The sequence below is a fragment of the Lutra lutra genome, chromosome 12 (genome assembly GCF_902655055.1).
Source record: "Lutra lutra chromosome 12, mLutLut1.2, whole genome shotgun sequence".
Classification (NCBI taxonomy): domain Eukaryota; kingdom Metazoa; phylum Chordata; class Mammalia; order Carnivora; family Mustelidae; genus Lutra; species Lutra lutra.
This window is the reverse complement of record NC_062289.1, coordinates 53104601-53129948: the sequence shown is the minus strand read 5'-3', so window position 1 is coordinate 53129948 and position 25348 is coordinate 53104601. Positions and strand designations below refer to the sequence as shown.

Here is a 25348-nt window from a genome sequence, read left to right as displayed (position 1 = left end):
TATACCCAAAAAAAGGGGGATGAGCCTGCTAGGTCTGAATACTGCATTTTAATTTGTCACGGTCTTTTACAAATTAAATACATAAAGTACATCAAAAGCATTTTTTCCATATTAAGGGGGGAAAAAAAAACATACCAATGGGGGTTCCAGCAGGTCTAATCTCATTTGGCAATAATTCGTCTCCTTCAGGCCAAGTTACTGACAATCTATCAGGGAGCCTATTATGAAACAAGCACATTAATGTTTCATGAACTATATTAATTATGGTCTTAATGAGATAAAGAGAAGTCACTAGAAATTTGAATATTTATTTCTGATATATTTTGAAAGGTTAAAGCTAAACTTCTATATGTTAATAATCTATAAATTTTTTCCTCCCTAACTATTACTGTGGCTCCTGAAACAGTAATACAAAATCTCTTGGTGTTAAGAGTCAGGAATTGTCAGGATTTGTCCATTTTTTGGTGGTTTTCTGCTCTTTTATAATACAAGTTACCTTTGGAAGAGAAGATAAACTTTTAATAGAAGAATTATTAGTGAGATTCACTAAGAATCAAAATGACTGCATCATTAGCTATACACGAGGTACAAACAGGGGTGCCTGAGCGAGCACCTGCCTTCAGCTTGGGTCGTGATCCCGGGGTCCAGGAATCGGGCCCCGCATCAGGCTCCCTGCTCAGCGGGAAGCCTACCTCACCTTCTCCCACTTCCCCTGCTTGTGTTCCCTTTCTCGCTATGTCTTTGTCAAATAAATAAATAAAACCTCAAAAAATTAAAAAAAAAAAAGAGCTACAAAGAGTTTTGTTTTTCTACTTACCTTTACTTTTCTTGTACTAATCCCCTCATCAATCTTTACCAATCTTACCTAACTAATCTTTACCTCTCAACAGTTACTATAATTTTCTTCTAGTTGTAGGTCAAACCAAGTTGTTTTCTAACATACCAGATTCATGGTGCCTCTAACAGTAACACTTTAGTTATAGAAAAAGGAGTAAATTTTATACAAAACAAATATAGGAATCTGTTTCACAACCAGAGCTCTCATTTTTTTTTAACAGCAAGAAGTTCATCACAATGTATAAATCTAAGACTACAAATGTCTAATTATGTGTCCATAACAACATATTCAAGAACAGTTAAAAGCACTACAATTCATTTTCTAGTTTCTTGTTATTCTTATCTTGCATTTTGAAATGTGAATTACCTTGCCATTTCATCTTCTACATATTTTTTCACAGCTTTCTCAGCAACTGTCCTATCGAGCTTTGCAATTGGCACAGTTTTTATTTCATCATACAGTGCCTGAGGTTCCTGAAAAAAAAAAATTTACATCAACATTTCAAAAAAAAGATTCAAATTTGGCTGCATAAAAACTTGTTTCTTTGGAAGAAACATATTATACCCTAATTCAGCATATATATCATAATAGCTATTATTACATTATATCACAGAGTATATTTCTATTTTTCATGTAACCTCCTTAGGCATAATTAAATATCATTCAAATATTAACAAGAACATGGGAGAAGGATAAATCCCACTTTAGTTTTGGAGTTATTCACTCCTGAGAAAGAATTCTGGCTCCAATTTTTACTCCAACGTGGATGAAATGTTTTTACAAATTTACAAATGCTTTACAAAATCACTTGGACAACTAGAAATAACATACACATGTTTGTTAAATGTTGGGCATCCAGATATTAAGCTTTATAGATTATTTAAAACACCAAATAAGAAACATAAAAATTCATGCTAACAATACTTTATCCAACAGTAAAAACCAAATGCTAGCAAAATATAAACTACAGTATCTTTATTTCAGCATTAAACAAAAGTAAGCAGTACCAAGAAACTTTCAACAAAAAATTTTCATTACTTGGTATCTTACCATTGCAATCTGAACCTCTCCTCCTGTGGCATATACTTCTCCATCATGATCACCATAGAGAAAAAATTTTACTATGCTTCCATAAAAGAGAGGAAGTGTCTTGATTGTCTTGACCTAATATTTAGTTATTAGAAAAAAGGCTTTTAGTATTTACTAAAACAGGCTTAATATTAATAACTATCTCATAGAATTGTTTCATCCAAGGGAAAAACTCGGTATCTATCAGAAAAATTACTGAAAAAAGCATCCTAATATTCTAATAAAGTTATATTTATTTATATTTACTTATACAAGTTTTCCACTTACTCTTAACAAATCTCTGTAAAGACACAGTGGCTTCTTCATACAAAAATGTCATAGCTTTGCATGTTTTCTAAAAGGTCCATAAATCCTTCAAAGTTAATTATGAAAGCCAGTATCCTTCAAACCCTTTTTCCCCACAAAATCTTGCTTTCAGACTACTGAATAGTAATTACAAACTCTGACAAATTCTTTCTTTTAAATTAACTGGCTTAAAGCTTGCCAATGGTATTTCCTTACTTGGCCTTAAGAATCTAAGAATAACTTTCATAGAAACTCCTGAGAAGGACTACCATAGTTCATACAAAAATCTACTTTCTCAGCTCATTTCTTAACTATTTCCTTCCACATACAACAGACTGCGGGACAATCCAACTTTACTACTGGCTGTTTTGCTGCACTTAACCTCTATCATTGTCTGTGCTCAGATTATGGTCTTTGAGAAAGCACCTTAACAACCATACAGAATTTGACAGAAGTGATCACTTCCTCTTCCTTGTAACTCTTCACTTGACTTCAGGGATACCATATTCTCCTAGTTTCCTTGTATCTCATCAGTTTATCCATTCTATTTTCCTTTGCTGGCTCATCCTTTTCATTCTAATCACCCCCATATATTGGAAAAACCAGGCTCCAGTTACATACACTACCTCTCTGGTGATCACATCAAATTCCAAAGCTTTAAATATATGATGATGACTTGAATTTACAGAGTAAATGGATGCCCTTTGACCTTTGTAATATTTGTACAAGCATCCAAGTCTCTACCTTTTTCAAGGTCCTTACAAATGCACTTCTTGCCCAAAGAATTTTTTTTTTTAAGATTTTATTTATTTATTTGACAGAAATCACAAGTAGGCAGAGAGGCAGGCAGAGAGGGGTGGGGGGGAAGCAGGCTCCCCGCTGAGCAGAGAGCCCGATGCGGGGCTTGATCCCAGGACCCTGGGATCGTGACCTGAGCTGAAGGCAGAGGCTTTAACCCACTGAGCCACCCAGGCGCCCCTTGCCCAAAGAATTTAATGATTTGCTCTTCTCCCAGGCCCATCCAAAGTCAGAAAATCCTCTCTTCTCCCTCCAAACTGCCAAAGCAGTATTCATCTCTCTTTCCATAGCACTTATTCCCTTCTCATTTACTATTACTTATATTCAGGTTATGTCTGATTTTAGACTATCATATCCCCAAGGATGAAGGACCTCTCCTAGATCTCTTCATTCTCCGTAATACGGTCAACAAGCAGACTTACAAGTGGCATATTCAATAAAAATTTAGTAAAAAAAATTCATTACTTCATATCACATAAAAAAATTAAGACTTGGCATTTGAGTAAAGTTTAGTGCAAGAAAAAAATAAAAACCTTGCTAATTGAGACTTTGGGGGAACAAACAGTTTTCTAAAAACTGCCATGCTAAATTATATAATTAAAATCAGTTTGTGGGGCACCTGGGTGGCTCAGTGGGTTAAAGCCTCTGCTTTCGGCTCAGGTCATGATCCCAGGGTCCTGGGATCGAGCCCGGCATGGGCTCTCTGCTCAGCAGGAAGCCTGCTTTCCTTCCTCTCTCTCTGCCTGCCTCTCTGCCTACTTGTGATCTCTGTCAAATAAATTTAAAAAAAAAAAAAAAATCAGTTTGACCTTTTCATTCTTTTCTGGCTCCTGAGGAACCAAATACATGCATTTATTTTGTTGTTAAATTCTAATACTAAATAATAATTTAGTTTTAAATTCTATTAAAAATTGAATCTAGAAATAAGTTAAACCTACCAGCTGTCCTGCTTTGTATATTTTTCCATCCCATTCTATTGCTGAGTATGTCGCCCAGGGGCCCTGCTTTTTAGAAGGAAGATCAGGACGTGTAATTACTCCTTTAAAAGATGTAAATTTTATTTGTTTGTCATACTTTTCATGACAGTCCTTCAGCCATAAAGCAAATTCTCTGTCAATTTTCATTCGCTGTTCCTGTAAAAAATTTATTTAACGTTCTATGAAATATAGCTACTAGTAAACAAATATAACCGCAAACACTGTCATTCATTCCTTTTTTCCTCCCACATACCCCACCCTCAGAAAACCTAAAAAAAATTAAAACATGTTCCTGGAGCTTTTTCCCATATAATTTTAGATTTCTAACAGAAGCATTGCTAAGAAAGAAAATTTTTGCTATCATCTTTGGAACCAAGGTCTCAATGGTTACTACCAATAACAAAGATTTCCTTCCCTTGTATAAATGCTAGAATAAACCAAAAATGATGAACACTGGCTGCCTAGGAGAAAGAGAACTAGCTGGCTGGCTACGGGAAAGTGATAAGCGGAAGGCTCCTTGCTGTGAACCATACACATTCTCAACAAAGTGATAAAAATCTCTTTCCATTTATCAAGCACGAATATACATATATATAGTAAGCATATACAGTATATCTATAGTATGAAAATATCATTGGGGGAATGACTAGGGAGAAAAAAGCCTAAAAAGCTCCTTATGAGGATGGTAATGAAAAGAGAGTTGAGAAACACTACTGTACAAAACACATTTTTCCTTTTAGTTACATATTACATATACATATTGCCTATTCAAGAAAATTAAAACATGAAATGAAAATGAAGTATTTTCTAATAATACATAAGAAAATGTGTTATTTCTTACTGTTCTTTGCCCTGTTGGGAGATAAGAGATTTATACTTAAGCATTAGCTGTTTAATGCCTGTCTTTCAAAGAATTAGTAAGGAAGAAAATCTTCACACTACATGCTTTCATGGAAGATAATACATAAAGTTAAATTTATTTCTTCTTATATACCTTACTCTATTAATATACCATTTCCAAATAAAAATGGGACAAAATTAAAAATGATTTCACCTTAAATTTTTGTGACTTACAGTTGGAAAAACAGTATCTTAATCATTAAAAAAATTAAGCATACCAAATTTTTATACTGCACTTCAATATATAGCTCTTGTAGTATATAATATTGTTCTCATATGCTCTCATCAAATTCACATGCTTCTGTAGCTTCTACTCACTGTCAAGGTCTTGATATTAAGATCTAAATAAAGATCTGTACATTTTATCCAAACAGTCTAATCAGTTTGAAATTTTTGAGTAATGTCAACACATAAATGCTCATGAAAAAAATTTATATATCTTTCAATTTAATAAAAAAGCATGTAAATTATCAGTACAAATCTATTAATATGTGACTTTCAATGTACCTAAAATAGAACAGACACAAATATTCAAGATTGATATTTAAAATCATACCTGTCCATTTAAAATCCTTGTAAAAAGCGTGTTCTTATCTTTCAATTTTAGCTCAAGATCCATAAAAGTCAGTTTATTTGTGCTGACCTGGAATTTGTCATTAGTGAATAATGCACCAGATATTCTATTATAACATTCAATTGGTGAAAGCCCTCTCTTCTTTGGAGGAGTACACCAGTCAAAGCTTGAACAGAACAAAATATTAATATTATAATTGGTAAAAATTAGATTTATAAAACAATGTAATTTCAGCAAAAATCAAAACTTACTCTTCAACAGATGTATATGGTATTAACCGTCCATTCCAAAAACATTCAAAAATAGGCCTTTTCCCTCTTGCTGCTTTCTCAAGTATGAAACAATCATCATCATCATCTTCATCTTTTAATTCTAAAGCAAAGGCATGAGTGGAGCAAACAGTTTATTGCTATAAAATTTATGCAATTTTTTACCACTGAGTAACTAACTTCTTTAAGTGAAATATTAAAGTTGCTTCAGAAAAACTGTATTGAAAGCTCATAAGATCTCTCACATTGCTTGCTGTCTATAAAACTTAATGACAAACCATCCTTTTCTTGGGGTTGCGCTACTGTCCAATGAACGTCTAGTGAGGACAGTACTGCTAACGCCTAAACAACACACTCACATCAACTAAAGCTTTGCTTTATCTTGGTGCAATTTTTGGAAAAAACAAAACCTTTTTTCCCCCCCAGATTTGAAAGTATAAAAAACAGGTTAATATTTAAATAAAGCAAAAAAAAAAAAAAAAAAACTTAATGACAGCTTTACTCTTAGTTTGCCCTCACACAGGCAGATTTCCAAAGTGGTTCCACATTACCCGTGGGTGTCTCTGATTTATGTCAATATATAGTTTCTTATATACTTATCAATCTGTGTTAGGGATACTACACTAGCTGCTGAGCCTGCAAGCTTCAAAATCTATTTATAGAGTAAAAGGATCACACATGCAGAGATTATACCCTATAGCAGAAGCCCTCTTCCCTACAAATATAGAAGCTTGAATCCTGTACTTCAAATAACAAGTTTCATAATTCTGTCAGAACTAGTATGTTCACATAAAAATCATTGGGAAATCTACAGTGTCTAGTAGCAACAACTTTACCTAGTATGACCAAATCAATCAATACTAAATTTAATTTTATTTTAAATACTAACTTCTCAAACATCAGATTCAGGTGATACACAGCTAGAATTATTATGCTAAAAAGCATCAAACACATAATTAGCACAACTGCCTATAACATTTTTATGTTTCTTACCAAAACATTTTCATATACTCAAATAAGGATCAAACACTATGATCTTGAAACAGTATCACCTTAGCTATTTTGGCAAAAAGGCACCCACCCAAAATAAGCCCTTTTTTCCCCCCTAAAAACATAAAGAAGTTCCTTTCTATCAAACCAAATCACTTTGCTTTTAGAGAACCCCTCTGGATCAATCAACCTATCCGTTCTTATTTTAAGATCTCATTTGATGAACTTTATCTTTTTGTCTACAGCATACAAAAATTACAAATGTCAAATTAAAAAAAGGGCTCAGCAAAATCATGGGAGGTAGAGCCACTGAGTAATAACTTACTCAATAATGCTGGGCACTATTCTAAGGATTTGCATTGGTGGTTTCTTACCTAACATTCACAACACCTCAACAAGGAAATAAACTACCTCCCATTTCACAGATCGAAATATGGTGATAAGGAGTAGTTTGTCAAAGTTTACACAACAGAAAGTGGCAAAGATGGGATTCAAATTAGGAAATCTGGTTCCAGAACACACAAGACTAAAAATACACTAAGCAAGTATTCTGAATGAGAAAATTTTATATTATTAATCTATGAATTCAATGCAATTTCAGTAATTCCACTAGGATTTTTCCAAGGGAATATAATTAGTAATTCCAAAATTTATCCAGAAGAGCAAAAGATTTAAGAATTTTTTCAAAATGGGGCGCCTGGGTGGCTCAGTGGGTTAAAGCCGCTGTCTTCGGCTCAGGTCATGATCCCAGGGTCCTGGGATCGAGCCCCACATCGGGCTCTCTGCTCAGCAGGGAGCCTGCTTCCCTTCCTCTCTCTGCCTGCCTCTCTGCCTACTTGTGATCTCTGTCTGTCAAATAAATAAATATAATCTTTAAAAAAAAAAAAAAAAGAATTTTTTCAAAAAAGAATAGTGAGTTTCCTACCCTACAGCTATCAATACATGGTATAAAACTACAAGAGTATCATTACTCACGTATATAAACATAAAATACATTAATACCTTAAAGAATCCAGATCTATGTACTTACAGGAACTTATTATTATTATAAAAATAATATTTCAAACCATTTAAAAAACAGTAACATTCAGTAACTGGTGCTAGGAAACCAAGTACTCACATGTAAAATACTAAGTCAAAGCCCTACCTCTGCGTATATGCAAAAAAGGAGATTATAAATGCATTAAAAATTTAAGCATAAAATGGTTAAAAAATAAAACTACATGATCGTTTTATAACCTGAAGTGTAAGAAAGCTTTCCACAGCAAGACAAAATTAGAAAGCATAAAGAAAAAACTGGCATGATTATATAAAGTTCAAAGCTTCTTTATAAATATCCACAAAGATAATGGGAAGACAATGTGGGGAACATTTAAGGATTAATATGCAGTACATAGCTAAAAGTTCATTAAGAAATCCATGAGAAAAGAACATATGTTCTTTAAAGCCAATGCTTTTTTTATTCATCTGGAAGTGAATACAAAATACAAAAATCAAGAATCATAAAAATTATAAACACCTAAGATACAAATAAGGAACAAAGTTTAATTTAATCTAGCCTTAACAGCCCAACTAATAATTGTTAAAAAATCCTAAATCACAACTTCACATTTTGTAGCTAAGATAACAAATTAACATACTTGACGGAAAGCATGGATCATCAGGGTAAGTTTCTCTATCATATAAGAAAGGGTGATATCGAATAATCCCTTCCACTACACCATCTCCTTCAACATGAGCCTTGAACTCAAAACTATCAGATGCTGTGTTTATATACAACGTCTGCATGTCATCTTCTATTTCCCTTAGGTTGACAATCTTAGGTGCCTTCCCCTTTTCAAACATAGAAATCTAAAATAAAAATAAAACAAAAATAATTAAATTCTATGGTGAATTCACTTTTGTTGATCCAACAAACAGAATCCAACAACAGAATAGGCAAAAACTTGTATTTATACAAGTAATCATGTAGCTTAATTATATATATATATTTATATATGGGTTAAATAACCAGTAAGTAGCATCTCAATAAGGAATATAATATATTACTAAAAAAACAGAATGTAAGCAAAGAGCGAGCAAAGCAGAGCTGATGAACAGATACTCAGGAGTACATTTTAAGTTTCATGCTTAGAGGTAGGAAGTGGGACAAGGATAATGTGAAATTCCTTCCAGTGTGTGGGAAAGGATATTGAGAACCCAATATTCAAATGTTCTGTGCTTCAAAATCTTATTTCATTGTCGTAAGACTTCTATGAACAAAGAGAAACATTTATACCCTTTTTCTCCCTGCTTTGAGACATGCTGTTTAGCAACTACTCCTATCTCTACAGAAGACAGAGGAAAAAGAGAAATCAAACACTATAGTAAATAAAGGTTCAAAACCCAAATATATCTAGCAATGATCTCTTTACTTAAATAGCAAATTGCCAAAGTACTTCCGAGAAACACAGGGAGAGAGAGGTGGTCTAATTGATTTTCTTAATCCAGAGTCACTTGGAACTGGAACAGATACTCATAATCTATAATATTCTAAGAAAGATTTTTATCTTACTTCAATATCAATGTTGTTGAAAGGTCCAACTTCTTTTGATGTACGTTTTTCGTTTCCTTTTGGGCCATGAATATAGTAATGATAAATATGCCTAAAATACAGAAAAATAACTTTATACTTTTAATTCAATTAATTCATAAAATTACAGTTCTTATAATAATCCACAAAAAAATATTTTATAACTACTATTTGGTAGATGCTAAGCACTATACTAAGCATTTATTTTTAGGGTGGGGCATGCAGGGGGAAAAGTGGAGAAGGAGAGAGAATATTTCAAACAGACGGAGATCCAGACATGGGGCTTGATCTCATAACCCTGAGATCATGACCTGAGTGGAAATCAAGAGACAGATGCTTAACTGAGTGAGCCATCCAGGCGCCCCCTATACTAAGCATTCTTTTTTTTTTTATATACTAAGCATTCTTAAATAGAGTATCCTATTTAATGGTAAAAACAATCCTAAGATGGAGGTATTATTACACCTCATTTTATGGTTACAGAAATTGGGATGCAAGAGGTTTATATACTTTACCTAAGGTTACAGAACTAGAATTTAAAAGGTGGACTACAATCCAGGCCTTTCCAACGTAAAAGCCCACAAAATGTATACCTTCCAAAAGTATAGTTTACCAAAAGAATGAAAACCAGAAGGCAAGAGACTGTAATATAATTTACTTATCAGGAATTCTAGAAAGGATTTAAATATCAGGGAGTATGCAGGATTAGGTATTTTTAATTATCTTCTCAATATGAGTATCATTCTGTAACTCTCTTCCCTCCTTTCCTATAGCATCAAGACAATCTCACTCCAACATTCCCACCAAAATTGGTGATTTCTGAAGGGATAATGTTGAGTTTATTAGCTTTAATAAACTCAACATTATCCCTTCAAAAATCACTAATTCAGAATGTTTTAAAAGATATTTTGGTGAGATTATTCATAGCTAAAACATATTACATCTATCATTACTCTTCAAACAGGAATTTGCAATATTCCTTTGTACGAATTTTAATTTTAAAAAATTATCCTAGCTACTCTTTAGAACACTGAGATAAAAGGAAATCAGTGGAAACCTTTAGGTCTTTCTTCATGCACCTCAAAAGTGTTAACATCAGGGGCACCTGGGTGGCTCAGTGGGTTAAAGCATCTGCCTTTGGCTCAGGTCATGATCCCAGGGTCCTGGAATCGAGTCCCGCATCAGGCTCTCTGCTTGGCGGGGAGCCTGCTTCTCTCTCTCTCTCTCTCTGCCTGCCTCTCTGCCTACTGGTGATCTGTCAAATAAATAAATAAAATCTTTAAAAAAAAAAAAAGTGTTAACATCATTATCAACAGTGAGGTTAAAATAACACATTCAGAAAGAGTGCTGTAAATAGCTTAACAGATAGGTTTCAAAGAATGGTTAAAATAATAGGTTATTATTTGTTGAGCAAGATTATATTCTAATTATATGTTATGTACACTGAGTTCCTTTAGTTAAAAGAAATAATTACAAAATAGCTAATGAAATATGGATTTAGAGTAAAAAAAAGAAAAGAAATATGGATTTAGAGAATAAAAATTCCCAAGTCCTATTTAAAATTCTTGGGTTACAGTCAATAAACATCAATATTCCACAAGAGAAAAGGTACTTCTAAAATAAAATTATTTTCCAGATGCCTGGGTGGTTCAGTCAGTTAAATGTCTGCCTTCAGCTCAGGTCATGATTCTAGTGTCCTGAGATCAAGCCCCACACTGGACTTCCTGCTCAGTGGGGAGGAGTCTGCTTCTCCCTATATCCTTCCCTTGCTTGTGCTCTCTCTCTCTCTCTCTCTCTCTCTCACACTCTCTCTCAAATAAATAAATAAAATCTTAAAAATAAAAAAAAATTAAAATAAAATAATTTTCCCATTAAAGAAAAAATTTAAACTATTAGTAGGCATTTATGTATAAAATAATCTTAAAAGATAAAATAAAATAATCTTAAGTGTAATAGCCTTTTGAATAAATGTGAAAAACACTTTTAAAAAATGGGGTGGGGGGCACCTGGCTGGCCCAGTTGGTGGAGCATGCAACTCCCGATCCCAGGGTTTTGAGTTGGAGCCCCATGTTGGGTGTAGAGAGTACTTAAAAATAAAATCTTAAAAAAAAAAAAAACAAAAAAAAAACGAATTTCGTGCAGATGTACCCATTTCTGCAAGACTCAGTAATGTGGACTAATGCAAATTACTGAAGCAATCTGCTAAATTATACTTACTATATAACTATGGGAAAAAACTAAGAACCATTAAATATTCTGATGATTTGTTCTAATGGAATATGTTATACTCTCTAAAAGTTTTCCTGGAATAGATATCCAAAGATTTATTTTCAGTACTATTAATACATTTGCATACATTATTTTAACAGACTTCATACATTCATTTGATTAACATTTACTGAGCATATACTATTTAACAGGAAACACTAGGGATATAGCAGTGCATAAAAAAAAGACATTCCAGGGGCACCTGGGTGGCTCAGTGGGTTAAGCCTCTGCTTTCGGCTCAGGTCATGATCTCAGGGTCCTGGGATCCAGCCCCGCATCGGGCTCTCTGCTCAGTGGCGAGCCTGCTTCCCTCTCTCTCTCTCTCTGCCTCTCTGCCTACTTGTGATCTTTGTCAAGTAAATAAATAAAATCTTTAAAAAAAAAAAAAAAAGACATTCCAATGGGGGAAGGCAGAAAAAAAATGAAAATACATAGTATGGAAGATTATGATAGGTGCTATAAAGACGACACAAAAAAGGGGAATATGAACATGATGGTGCTGATTTTGATACATTCTGAAGTTTATTTATTTTTTAAAAGATTTTATTTATTTATCTGACAAAGAGAGAGAGATCACTGAAGTTTATCTTAAATTTTATCATAGGTCTTATAAGCCTGCCCCTCAAATGATTATCAATATGTTACAGGTAATCAATAAATACTTACAGAACAGAGAACTGTTTTAAAAAAATTTTTTTAATTTAATTTATTTATCTGACAGAGAGATATAGATCACAAGTAGGCAGAGAGGCAGGCAGAGAGAGAGGAGGAAGCAGGATCTCCGCTAAGCAGAGAGCCCAATGTGGGCCTCAATCCCAGGACCCTGAGACCATGACCTGAGCTGAAAGGCAGAGGCCTAACCCACTGAGCCACGCAGGCACCATGACCTGAGCTGAAGGCAGAGGCCTAACCCACTGAGCCATGCAGGCGCCCCAGAGAACTGTTTTAATGCCATTATTAGAGTACTGGTTACTGCAAGGAAGGGAAGGAAATGAGACAGAAGCAGAGCACACAGCCAAGAAGTTTCAATGTATCTCTAATATTTTCTGTCTTAAAAAGAATACATAGCAACATGTCCTGAATCAAGTACTTACGCTAACTGTCTTGTCCAAAGAAGGAAATAATTTTTCAAGTACTGTATGTGTTCTGGTTGTACTCCTGTGATAACCACAGCAGTAAAGCTATCTTTTTCCTTCTCCTCTAAGATAAGATGATGTAGAAATCTCTCATCATCATTTGTAATGTGAACAGAATCAGATGGCTAGGAGAGTGAATATAAATACAACAGATTAAATACACTTAATGTAATATACAAATAACATTTACATTAATTTTTAATATGATTCACTTAGTTTCATAAATGGGCTTCAAAAAACTTTTGAAGGAAAATAGCTCAAGACAAATCAGCTGAGTATGTAACAATGCTGTGAGAACAGGATATTTTAACACAGACTGCTAAACTGGCATACATACAGGAGCACCCTATACCACAATGCTGATTAAATCAATTTTAGACGCATAAAAGGTAAAAATGTATTTGTGTGTGTGTGTATACTGAGTTTAAAAATGCTGAAAAAATGGAAGATACTTACTTACCCTAGGATGGAATGAGTCCTTACTTGGGATACCTAACACTTAACTTGGTAGAGACAAATAAATGCCCAGCCCTCCATGCTCAAGAAAACTGGGATGTAGGCTGAAACCAGCTGGCTTAGCCCAAAGGCACTGTGTTTAAAAGGGAATAAAATAATCCTTTACCCTAGTCCACTTTCAGAGACTATAGCTTGCTTAGAAGGGAAGTGGGGAGGGGAAAGAGTAAGGAGTGTTTGTGAATAAGAATTATGAATGTCTTGATTTTTACTCTAAGACTTTACGTGTTAAAATTACATGCATATATACATATTATGTATGTTGCTATATACATAAAGCTTTTAAGGATACACACTGAACTATTATATCTAGGAAGCTGGCTGATTTTTTTAAAATAAGCATATATTACCAATTCCTAAAAATAAAAACAAACCCTCCAAAAACCATTCCAATGCATCCCTACACACTAATATTACAGCTACAACATATAGTATACAAGTACTATTTTATACACTTTGAGAGCTAGTGGATTAGTTTGAGTTTACTAGTGATGCAGGTTCATCAAATATTTATTGAACACTTCCAAGTTCTATGACTCAACATGGACACAAGGAAGATATGAATTAAATAAGACTAGTGCCCTCCCTCCCTACAAATTCTGATAGATGAAAAACAAATGATCACAAAATAATGCGCCGTTATAAAGATATGAACCAAGAGCTACAGAGTTAAAAAGAGGGTAACGTTTACCCAGAACATGAATAGAACATTCTAGACCAGTGAGAACATGAAGGATTTGAGAGTATAAGGCAAACAAGGTAGTTTAAAGTATACGATAAATACATGATGAAAGAGGAGACTGGAAAGGCTGATTCAAGCAGTGACAATGGATGGAAGAGAGGGAAGATGAAAAACTATGTTAAAAGACAGAACAGAATGGTGAATGACTAACAGGATCATAATTACTAACTACTTGGTCAGGGGATGCTGTTAATTGCAAAGAGTAGTTGGGGGAAAAGCGAGGAAGAAAGAGGAACAGAAGACTGGTAGATAATATTTTATTTCAGATGTACCAAAAGTGAGATATTCATGGAACATCTAGAGAAAAGCATCTAACTGAAATGGGAAATGAGTACCCCAGACATGATCAGTTGGTATTCAGCACCCATTCATCCCACCTTTTATAGTCCCTTCCTGGAATACAAAGACTGGAAAGCCAAAAGTCTACTTTTCAGACTCCCTTACATTTTAAGTTGTGGATGCACATTAGGTTTTACCAATTAGATATAGCAGCCAAAAATTTAGAAGAGGAAAATGAGACAAAGGCCATTTCCTGATATTTCTTTAATGTTTTCTGTTATCACACAAGGTACTGAACAACTGATATCCAGGTTCCAGCTTCGAGTGTTAGCACTGATAAAGCACCGCTTATAGCCAAAAGGTCTGTGTTTTGGTGTTAGAAGAACTGTACCAGCAAGACCTTTCCAACTCCTGGATCACAGATAAGGCAGGATGTTTCTAAATTCCTGATCCAGTGGTGGTCCTCCAGCTACACGACTATAGCAGATGTTGCAGCATCCCTTGAAGGTCAATTCAGAGTGTCCCAGTATCCTTCTACCAGGCTGAGCCTTCCTAGCCCTTCAAATAATTATGCAAGCATCTAATTCCCTTTATTAAATCCTTTTCTGTTTGAAGTGTCTAGAATGATTTTTCCTCGATGGGAGTCCAGCCTGATTCAGTGACTCAATCTTAAAAGCCTTGACAAGAAATACAGATCAGAGAACTGCTGGCGTTAAGTAGCATGTATATTGCCCCTAGAAAAAGCAAGACTCCTGGTTGTAAATCAAGAGCCACCAACTCTATACACAAGACTGTTTATGAGAGCTGGAGAAGCCAAAAAGTAGGCTGGAAAAGACTGGTCAGGGAAAAAAAAAAAAAGGACCAAGGGCTTATTAGTACCCATGAGATGTTTGCTGGCACAAATTAAGCACAAATTACAGGAAAAAAAATGGCAGAAATGATGATCCAAGAGATATTAGTTCTACCCAAGGCGTATCACACCTGTACAGTTTTGAAAATCACTTAAATTATTTCCTATTTTTCACCTGTTTTGACATGGCAAATATTTCCACAAATATACCTTACAGGTCTTCATGGCAGTAACATAAGATGACAAAGATGGAATACTATTATGTAAATATAATAAGATGTGTAAATTGTAATAAATGCAACAAATTTAAAAAGGAAAAAAGTGGGATGAGCAAAATGAAGAACTTTCCTGGACAGAGGAGAATGTTAAGTTATATAGAAAAAAGTGGCTTATAAATATAAGAAAAGAATTCAGTCCATTTAATAAAGAAAAAGTATTATTTTCACCTGTCAAATTGCCAGCATTTTGCTACTCCCCTCCACTCCTTTTTTAAAAACAAGGAAATTATCAGATACGCACTTCCACATACTATTTTAAGGAGTGTATCTGATTTGGGTTTAACCTTTTAGAAAAGCAATTTATAATCTACACCATGAACATTTAAGAAGTTCAAATTCATTGTCACACTATTAAAATTATAATCTGTATGAAGAAAAAACTTATTTGGACAAAATGTTATGCAAAGACATTCATGGCAGTGTCCTTATTTATAATTATAATAGAATCCTTTAAGTTAAATGCTTAACAGAATAAATTACAATACAGACAAAATACTATGAACCTAGGAAAAGTGTGTGTGTATAAAAATATTTCATAAAATGGAGAAATACCCAAAATGTTAAAGAAATGTGGACTCAAAAAGGTAAATATATTTTTTAAAAGTAAGTATATGAAAGAGATTAAGAGTACACTTTTCTTCCCCAGCCCCAACTCAAGATGCCAATAAGGAGGTTTTATTTTAATTTCAGTGTTACAGTGTTACATTAGTTTCAGGTAAATACGCTTATCTCGATGAGCACTCAGTAATATATAGAATTGTTTAGTCACTATATTATACACCTGAAACATATATAACATTGTATGTTAACAACACTGGATTTAAAATTTAAAAAAACAAAACAACAAAACAAAAAACAAACCCTGTGAGCATGTAAGTTAGACTAGAAATTCAACTAGAAATTTCTTCCCAGAATTTGAGACAATTTTTAAGTTTCCTATACATTTTTTACAACTTGTTTTACAATCAGAAAAGAATTTAAGAAATTCAAAATTACTTTAAAATAAAGATTTTAGGGGCACCAAGCTGTCTCTGTGGGCACAGCACATGACTCAGTCTCCATGTCATGAGTTCAAGCCCCACGTTGGGCATGAAGCCCACTTAAGAATAATAATTAAAAAATAATAATAATAATTTTTTAAAAACATTTAAAAAATTCTAAACTGTTTCAAGTGGAGAAAAGTTGAATCATACAATAAATACTATATACTCACTACCACGATACAAATTTGTTAATTGTTAACATTATGCTCACTAAAACTGGAATCTAAATACAAATATCTAACAGAAATAAATAACTCATTTATTTCTCTGCAGCTTTGATTTCCTAAAAGCCTATCATCCTGTAACTGTTTTCTACTGTAACGTGAAACTGTTAGACCAAAAAAGATTTAAAAATTCAATCTCAATATAAGGAAAAAAGTTTACAATCTTATGAGCAATTTCTGGGAACCTAGCTTTAAGAGACAAGTTGTTGCCTGAAGACTTCCAGCCTGAAAAAGCATGTAAATAGTCTCTTTTTGCTATTCACATGATTAAAGGAAAAAAATGAAAAAAATAACACAATTTGAAAATGTCATACCTTCAAGTTTTTAAAGCAAGAGTTTAAGTATCTTGGATAGAAATTGAAAGAAAAATTGTCTCTATCATGTGTCCATCAGTAACAACTTTATAATGAGTTACAATGTATCATACCTTTCTGTTTCTAATATATCCACTATATATTGCCTCTTTATTTTTCTCCTTCTTCTCAAAATCTTCTTTAGAAAGCACAAGTTCATGAACATCTTGGGAATCTGCAGGTTTGCTTATCATCTGTTAAATATTAATAAGAGTACTTTAAAAATTCCTAAAAGTTAAACTGGTTAACACACTTAGAATCAACCTCAAAATATTTTTAATCAACTTTCATTTATAAGAAACCTTTTTACTTACTCTGGCTGATTGTCCAACAAAGAAAACAGCCTGCTTGCCCCCAACACCAAAATAGGAAATATCACTATTTAAACTGCGTGGCACTGGTACTGGACGAACATATCCTGAATGATCACTAAAAATAAAACATTAATGCAGTGATTTTAAACAGGTTACTTAGGTACCAAAGGAAATTGTTATAGAACTTTTATTAAGTGTTAATAAAATTATCCCCAAGCTACACAATACCCTTATTCAAGGTAAAGGAATCAGAACCCAAAGTCAAGAGACCACCTAATCCAGCAGTTCTCAAAATATATTCCCCAGACCACCTGTTATCAGCATCACAAAAAACTCAAAAAATGCACATTCTTGGACCCACCCTACTAAATCATAAACTCTCTCAGCAAACAAGACTAAATAAATGCCTATATCCTTATCTATCCTACTATCCCTACAACTGTCCCTTCAAAATTGTTTACTGCTTCAAAACTTATAAAATAAAAATATTCTCTGAAGAATATAGGAATTATAGCAAAGACATTCTTACTTCCATGTATCATGACAAAAGAACCTCTTAGGGAACCATTAACATCACTCTGGAGAGTAGGCATCCGTGGTCTCTCAAAATACAGGCTAGGTGTCCATTCCCAATACCAGATATAAACAGAATTGGGGGTGAGGCCAGAATCCCTATTACACTCAATGGAAAAGCTAAACACTACATGTGGCATAGCTGGAAGAATTAGAAAATACAAAGATACATTGAAAGCATGTTCCCATAAGAAATTTAAGAAGAGGAGGAGGAGTCAAGATGGCGGAGAAGTAGCAGGCTGAGACTACTTCAGGTAGCGGGAGATCAGCTAAATAGCTTATCTAAAGATTGCAAACACCTACAAATCCAACGGGAGATTGAAGAGAAGAAGAACAGCAATTCCAGAAACAGAAAATCAACCACTTTCTGCAAGGTAGGACTGGCGGAGAAGTGAATCCAAAGCGACGGGAAGATAGACCGCGGGGGGAGGGGCCGGCTCCCGGCAAGCGGCGGAGCAACAGAGCACAAAATCAGGACTTTTAAAAGTCTGTTTCACTGAGGGACATCGCCCCAGAGGCTTAACTGGGGTGAAGCCCAGGAGGGGTCAGCGCGGCCTCAGGTCCCGCAGGGTCGCAGAAGGATCGGGGGTGTCTGAGTGTCACAGAGCTTACCAGTATTAGAACAGGGAAGCCGGCTACAGAGACAGAGCCCAGGAGTGAGCTCTAAACTTGGGGTTACCCTGAACCGGTCGCAGGCTCGGTCAGCTCGGAGCGTGGCCGGAGGCCAGGGTGACGGGAGTCATTGGGCGCTATTCTCTGAGGGAGCACTGAGGAGTGGGGCCCTGGGCTCTCGGCTCCTCCGGGCCGGAGACTGGGAGGCCGCCATCTTCACTCCCGTCCTCCGGAACTCTACGGAAAGTGCTCAGGGAACAAAAGTTCCCAAAAGCAAACCCAGCAAACCCGAGCTGATTACTCAGCCCAGCCCCAGGTAAGGGCGGTGCAACTCGCCTGGGGCAAAGACACTAGAGAATCACTACAACAGGCCCCTCCCCCAGAAGATCAACAAGAAACCCAGCCAGGACCAAGTTCACCTACCAAGGAGTGCAGTTTCAATACCAAGGAGAGCGGCGGAATTCCAGAGAAGGAGAAAGCAAAGCATGGAACTCATGGCTTTCTCCCCATGATTCTTTAGCCTTGCAGTTAATTTAATTTTTTTTTCTCTTTTTCAATTTTTTTTTTCTCTTCTTCTAAATTTTTTTAACTTTTACCGTTTTCTTTTTTTAACGTTTTTTAAATAGTTTATCTAATATATATATATATATTTTTCCTTTTTATATTTTTTATCAGCTTTCTTTTTTTAATAGTTTCTTTTTTTTTCTTTTTTTTTTTTCTTTTTTTTCTTCTGAACCCCTTTTTATCCCCTTTCTCCCCCCTCACGATTTGGGATCTCTTCTGATTTGGCTAAAGCATATTTTCCTGGGGTTGTTGCCACCCTTTTAGTATTTTACTTGCTCCTTCATATACTCTTATCTGGACAAAATGACAAGGCGGAAAAATTCACCACAAAAAAAAAGAACAAGAGGCAGTACCAAAGGCTAGGGACCTAATCAATACAGACATTGGTAATATGTCAGATATAGAGTTCAGAATGACGATTCTCAAGGTTCTAGCCGGGCTCTAAAAAGGCATGGAAGATACTAGAGAAACCCTCTCAGGAGATATAAAAGCCCTTTCTGGAGAAATAAAAGAACTAAAATCTAACCAAGTTGAAATCAAAAAAGCTATTAATGAGGTGCAATGAAAAATGGAGGCTCTCACTGCTAGGATAAATGAAGCAGAAGAAAGAATTAGCGATATAGAAGATCAAATGACAGAGAATAAAGAAGCTGAGCAAAAGAGGGACAAACAGCTACTGGACCATGAGGGGAGAATTCGAGAGATAAGTGACACCATAAAACGAAACAACATTAGAATAATTGGGATTCCAGAAGAAGAGGAAATGGAGAGGGGAGCAGAAGGTATATTGGAGAGAATTATTGGAGAGAATTTCCCCAATATGGCAAAGGTAACAAGCATCAAAATCCAGGAGGTTCAGAGAACCTCCCTCAAAATCAATAAGAATAGGTCCACACCCCGTCACCTAATAGTAAAATTGACAAGTCTTAGTGACAAAGAAAAGATCCAGAAAGCAGCCCGGGAAAAAAAGTCTGTAACGTACAATGGTAAAAATATTAGATTGGCAGGTGACTTATCCACAGAGACCTGGCAGGCCAGAAAGAGCTGGCATGATATATTCAGAGTACTAAATAAGAAAAACATGCAGCCAAGAATACTATATCCAGCTAGGCTATCATTGAAAATAGAAGGAGAGATTAAAAGCTTCCAGGACAAACAAAAACTGAAAGAATTTGCAAACACCAAACCAGGTCTACAGGAAATATTGAAAGGGGTCCTCTAAGCAAAGAGAGACCCTAAAAGTAGTAGATCAGAAAGAAACAGAGACAATATACAATAACAGTCACCTTACAGGCAATACAATGGCACTAAATTCATATTTCTCAATACTTACCCTGAATGTTAATGGGCTAAATGCCCCAATCAAAAGACACAGGGTATCAGAATGGATAAAAAAACAAAACCCATCTATATGTTGCCTATAAGAAACTCATCTTAAACCCGAAGACACCTCCAGGTTTAAAGTGAGGGGGTGGAAAAGAATTTACCATGCTAATGGACATCAGAAGAAAGCAGGAGTGGCAATCCTTATATCAGATCAATTAGTTTTTAAGCCAAAGACTATAATAAGAGATGAGGAAGGACACTATATCATACTCAAAGGAACTGTCCAACAAGAAGATCTAACAATGTTAAATATCTATGCCCCTAACGTGGGAGCAGCCAACTATATAAACCAATTAATAACAAAATCAAAGAAACACATCGACAATAATACAATAATAGTAGGGGACTTTAACACTCCCCTCACTGAAATGGACAGATCATCCAAGCAAAAGATCAACAAGGAAATAAAGGCCTTAAATGACACACTGGACCAGATGGACATCACAGATATATTCAGAACATTTCATCCCAAAGCAACAGAATACACATTCTTCTCTAGTGCACATGGAACATTCTCCAGAATAGATCACATTCTTGGTCCTAAATCAAGTCTCAACCGGTATCAAAAGATTGGGATCATTCCCTGCATATTTTCAGACCACAATGCTCTAAAGCTAGAACTCAATCACAAGAGGAAATTTGGAAAGAACCCAAATACATGGAGACTAAACAGCATCCTTCTAAAGAATGAATGGGTCAATCAGGAAATTAAAGAAGAATTGAAAAAATTTATGGAAACAAATGATAATGAAAACACAACGGTTCAGAATATGTGGGACACAACAAAGGCAGTTCTGAGAGGAAAATATATAGCGGTACAAGCCCTTCTCAAGAAACAAGAAAGGTCTCAGGTACACAACCTAACCCTACACCTAAAGGAGCTGGAGAAAGAACAAGAAAGAAACCCTAAACCCAGCAGGAGAAGAGAAATCAAAGATCAGAGCAGAAATCAATGAAATAGAAACCAAAAAAACAATAGAACAAATCAACGAAACTAGGAGCTGGTTCTTTGAAAGATTTAATAAGATTGATAAACCTCTGGCCAGACTTATCAAAAAGAAAAGAGAAAGGACCCAAATAAATAAAATCATGAATGAAAGAGGAGAGATCACAACTAACACCAATGAAATACAGACAATTATAAGAACATACTATGAGCAACTCTACGCCAACAAATTTGACAATCTGGAAGAAATGAATGCATTCCTAGAGACATATAAACCACCACAACTGAACCAGGAAGAAATAGAAAGCCTGAACAGACCCATAACCAGTAAGGAGATTGAAACAGTCATCAAAAATCTCCAAACAAACAAAAGCCCGGGGCCAGACGGCTTCCCGGGGGAATTCTACCAAACATTTAAACAAGAACTAATTCCTATTCTCCTGAAACTGTTCCAAAAAACAGAAATAGAAGGAAAACTTCCAAACTCATTTTATGAGGCCAGCATCACCTTGATCCCAAAACCAGACAAAGATCCCATCAAAAAAGAGAACTACAGACCAATATCCTTGATGAACACAGATGCAAAAATTCTCGCCAAAATACTAGCCAATAGGATTCAACAGTACATGAAAAGGATTATTCACCACGGACAAGTGGGATTTATTCCAGGGCTGCAAGGTTGGTTCAACACCCGCAAATCAATCAATGTGATACAACACATTAATAAAAGAAAGAACAAGAATCATATGATACTCTCCATAGATGCTGAAAAAGCATTTGACAAAGTACAGCATCCCTTTCTGATCAAAACTCTTCAAAGTGTAGGGATAGACGGCACATACCTCAATATTATCAAAGCCATCTATGAAAAACCCACCGCAAATATCATTCTCAATGGAGAAAATCTGAACGCTTTTCCGCTAAGGTCAGGAACACGGCAGGGATGTCCATTATCACCACTGCTACTCAACATAGTACTAGAAGTCCTAGCCTCAGCAATCAGACAACAAAAGGAAATTAAAGGCATCCAAATCGGCAAAGAAGAAGTCAAACTATCCCTCTTTGCAGATGATATGATACTATATGTGGAAAACCCAAAAGACTCCACTCCAAAACTGCTAGAACTTGTACAGGAATTCAGTAAAGTGTCAGGATATAAAATCAATGCACAGAAATCAGTTGCATTTCTCTACACCAACAACAAGACAGAAGAAAGAGAAATTAAGGAGTCCATCCCATTTACAACTGCACCCAAAACTATAAGATACCTAGGAATAAACCTAACCAAAGAGACTAAGAATCTATACTCAGAAAACTATAAAGTACTCATGAAAGAAATTGAGGAAGACACAAAGAAATGGAAAAATGTTCCATGCTCCTGGATTGGAAGAATAAATATTGTGAAAATGTCTATGCTACCTAAAGCAATCTACACATTTAATGCAATTCCTATCAAAGTACCATCCATTTTTTTCAAAGAAATGGAACAAATAATCCTAAAATTTATATGGAACCAGAAAAGACCTCGAATAGCCAAAGGAATATTGAAAAAGAAAGCCAAAGTTGGTGGCATCACAATTCCGGACTTCAAGCTCTATTACAAAGCTGTCATCATCAAGACAGCATGGTACTGGCACAAAAACAGACACATAGATCAATGGAACAGAATAGAGAGCCCAGAAATAGACCCTCAACTCTATGGTCAACTCATCTTCGACAAAGCAGGAAAGAATGTCCAATGGAAAAAAGACAGCCTCTTCAATAAATGGTGTTGGGAAAATTGGACAGCCACATGCAGAAAAATGAAATTGGATCATTTCCTTACACCACACACGAAAATAGACTCAAAATGGATGAAGGATCTCAATGTGAGAAAGGAATCCATCAAAATCCTTGAGGAGAACACAGGCAGCAACCTCTTCGACGTCAGCCGCAGCAACATCTTCCTAGGAACATCGCCAAAGGCAAGGGAAGCAAGGGCAAAAATGAACTATTGGGATTTTATCAAGATCAAAAGCTTTTGCACAGCAAAGGAAACAGTGAACAAAACCAAAAGACAACTGACAGAATGGGAGAAGATATTTGCAAATGACATATCAGATAAAGGGCTAGTGTCCAAAATCTATAAAGAACTTAGCAAACTCAACACCCAAAGAACAAATAATCCAATCAAGAAATGGGCAGAGGACATGAACAGACATTACTGCAAAGAAGACATCCAGATGGCCAACAGACACATGAAAAAGTGCTCCATATCACTCGGCATCAGGGAAATACAAATCAAAACCACCATGAGATATCACCTCACACCAGTCAGAATGGCTAAAATGAACAAGTCAGGAAATGACAGATGCTGGCGAGGATGCGGAGAAAGGGGAACCCTCCTACACTGTTGGTGGGAATGCAAGCTGGTGCAACCACTCTGGAAAACAGCATGGAGGTTCCTCAAAATGTTGAAAATAGAACTACCCTACGACCCGGCAATTGCACTGCTGGGTATTTACCCTAAAGATACAAACGTAGTGATCCGAAGGGGCACGTGCACCTGGATGTTTATAGCAGCAATGTCTACAATAGCCAAACTATGGAAAGAACCTAGATGTCCATCAACAGACGAATGGATAAAGAAGATGTGGTATATATACACAATGGAATACTATGCAGCCATCAAAAGAAATGAAATCTTGCCATTTGCGACGACGTGGATGGAACTAGAGGGTATCATGCTTAGCGAAATAAGTCAATCGGAGAAAGACAACTATCATATGATCTCCCTGATATGAGGGAGAGGAGATGCAACATGGGGGGTTAAGGGGGTAGGAGAAGAATAAATGTAACAAGATGGGATTGGGAGGGAGACAAACCAGAAGTGACTCTTAATCTCACAAAACAAACTGACGGTTGATGGGGGGAGGGGGGTTTGGAGAGGGGGGGTGGGGTTATGGATATTGGGGAGGGTATGTGCTATGGTGAGTGCTGTGAAGTGTGTAAACCTGGCAATTCACAGACCTGTACCCCTGGGGATAAAAATATATGTTTATAAAAAATAAAATTAAAAAAAAAATTTAAGAAGAAAAGGAACAGAAAATGTCAAAGTGGGTATAAAAGACATGAAGTACTAAAGGGAAATATCTCACATAAGTGTAGTACTGGAAAGAAGAGAAAATGGAAAAACTACAAATATTGGTTGACAGAGCTGGGGAATGCAGGAAATAGGTAGAGGTTGTAAAAGAATGCAAACTCTCAGTCATAAAATGAGTAAGGTCTGAAGATCTAGTCACTAACACTCTATTGTATAACTGAAATCTGCTAAGAGAATAAAACTTTAAAATGCTCTCACCAAAAAAAAAAAAAAAAGAAAAAGGTAAATATGTGAGGTAATGAATGTGTCAATTAACTAGAGGGAAGGAATCCTGTTTAAAAGAAAACCAGCAGCGCCTGAGTGGCTCAGTGGGTTAAGCCTCTGCCTTCGGCTCAGGTCATGATCTCAGGGTGCTGGGATAGAGTCTTGCATTGGGCTCTCTGCTAGGCAGGGAGCCTGCTTCTCACCCCTCCCTGCCTGCCTCTCTGCCTTCTTGTGATTTCTCTCTCTGTCAAATAAAATCTTAAAAAAAAAAAAAAAGAAAACCAGAATACAGTTCAATATTTAATATATATCAATGTAAAAGGTATAAGAACAAAAGATTGAGACAGTGAATGACATGGATATTACTGCTGTGATGTACTAATACTGTATGTGAAGTGGATGTGAAATGGCGTATTACTTGAGATAGACTATGACAAATTAAAGATATATATTTTTAATCCTAAAATTATAGTAAAACAAGAGTAACAACCAGTAATCCAACAAAGGAAAGAAATAAAATAGAATTACACACACGAAACACTCAATTTTAAATAAGTCAGAAAAAAAAAAAACAAACAAGAACAAACATAACAATTGCAGTGAATGTAATTGGTCTAAATTCCCAATTA

The 25348-nt window shown here is 35.5% G+C and overlaps 1 protein-coding gene and 1 non-coding gene across 2 annotated transcripts in view; one reads left to right on the top strand and one right to left on the bottom strand.

The window, feature by feature from the left end:
• Window positions 1-25348, bottom strand: part of SMCHD1 (structural maintenance of chromosomes flexible hinge domain containing 1) — a 156464-nt gene that overhangs the window by 97323 nt on the left and 33793 nt on the right. Inside the window, 11 exon segments of the mRNA XM_047697061.1 lie at window positions 136-218; window positions 1205-1311; window positions 1889-2002; window positions 3949-4143; window positions 5444-5627; window positions 5713-5833; window positions 8361-8571; window positions 9275-9365; window positions 12655-12821; window positions 17053-17172; window positions 17293-17407. Of these exon segments, the coding sequence (XP_047553017.1) occupies window positions 136-218; window positions 1205-1311; window positions 1889-2002; window positions 3949-4143; window positions 5444-5627; window positions 5713-5833; window positions 8361-8571; window positions 9275-9365; window positions 12655-12821; window positions 17053-17172; window positions 17293-17407 (1508 nt within the window).
• On the top strand, window positions 6007-6132 carry LOC125082783 (U4atac minor spliceosomal RNA). The gene has a single exon (XR_007122100.1). It is a non-coding gene; the product is annotated as a U4atac minor spliceosomal RNA (small nuclear RNA).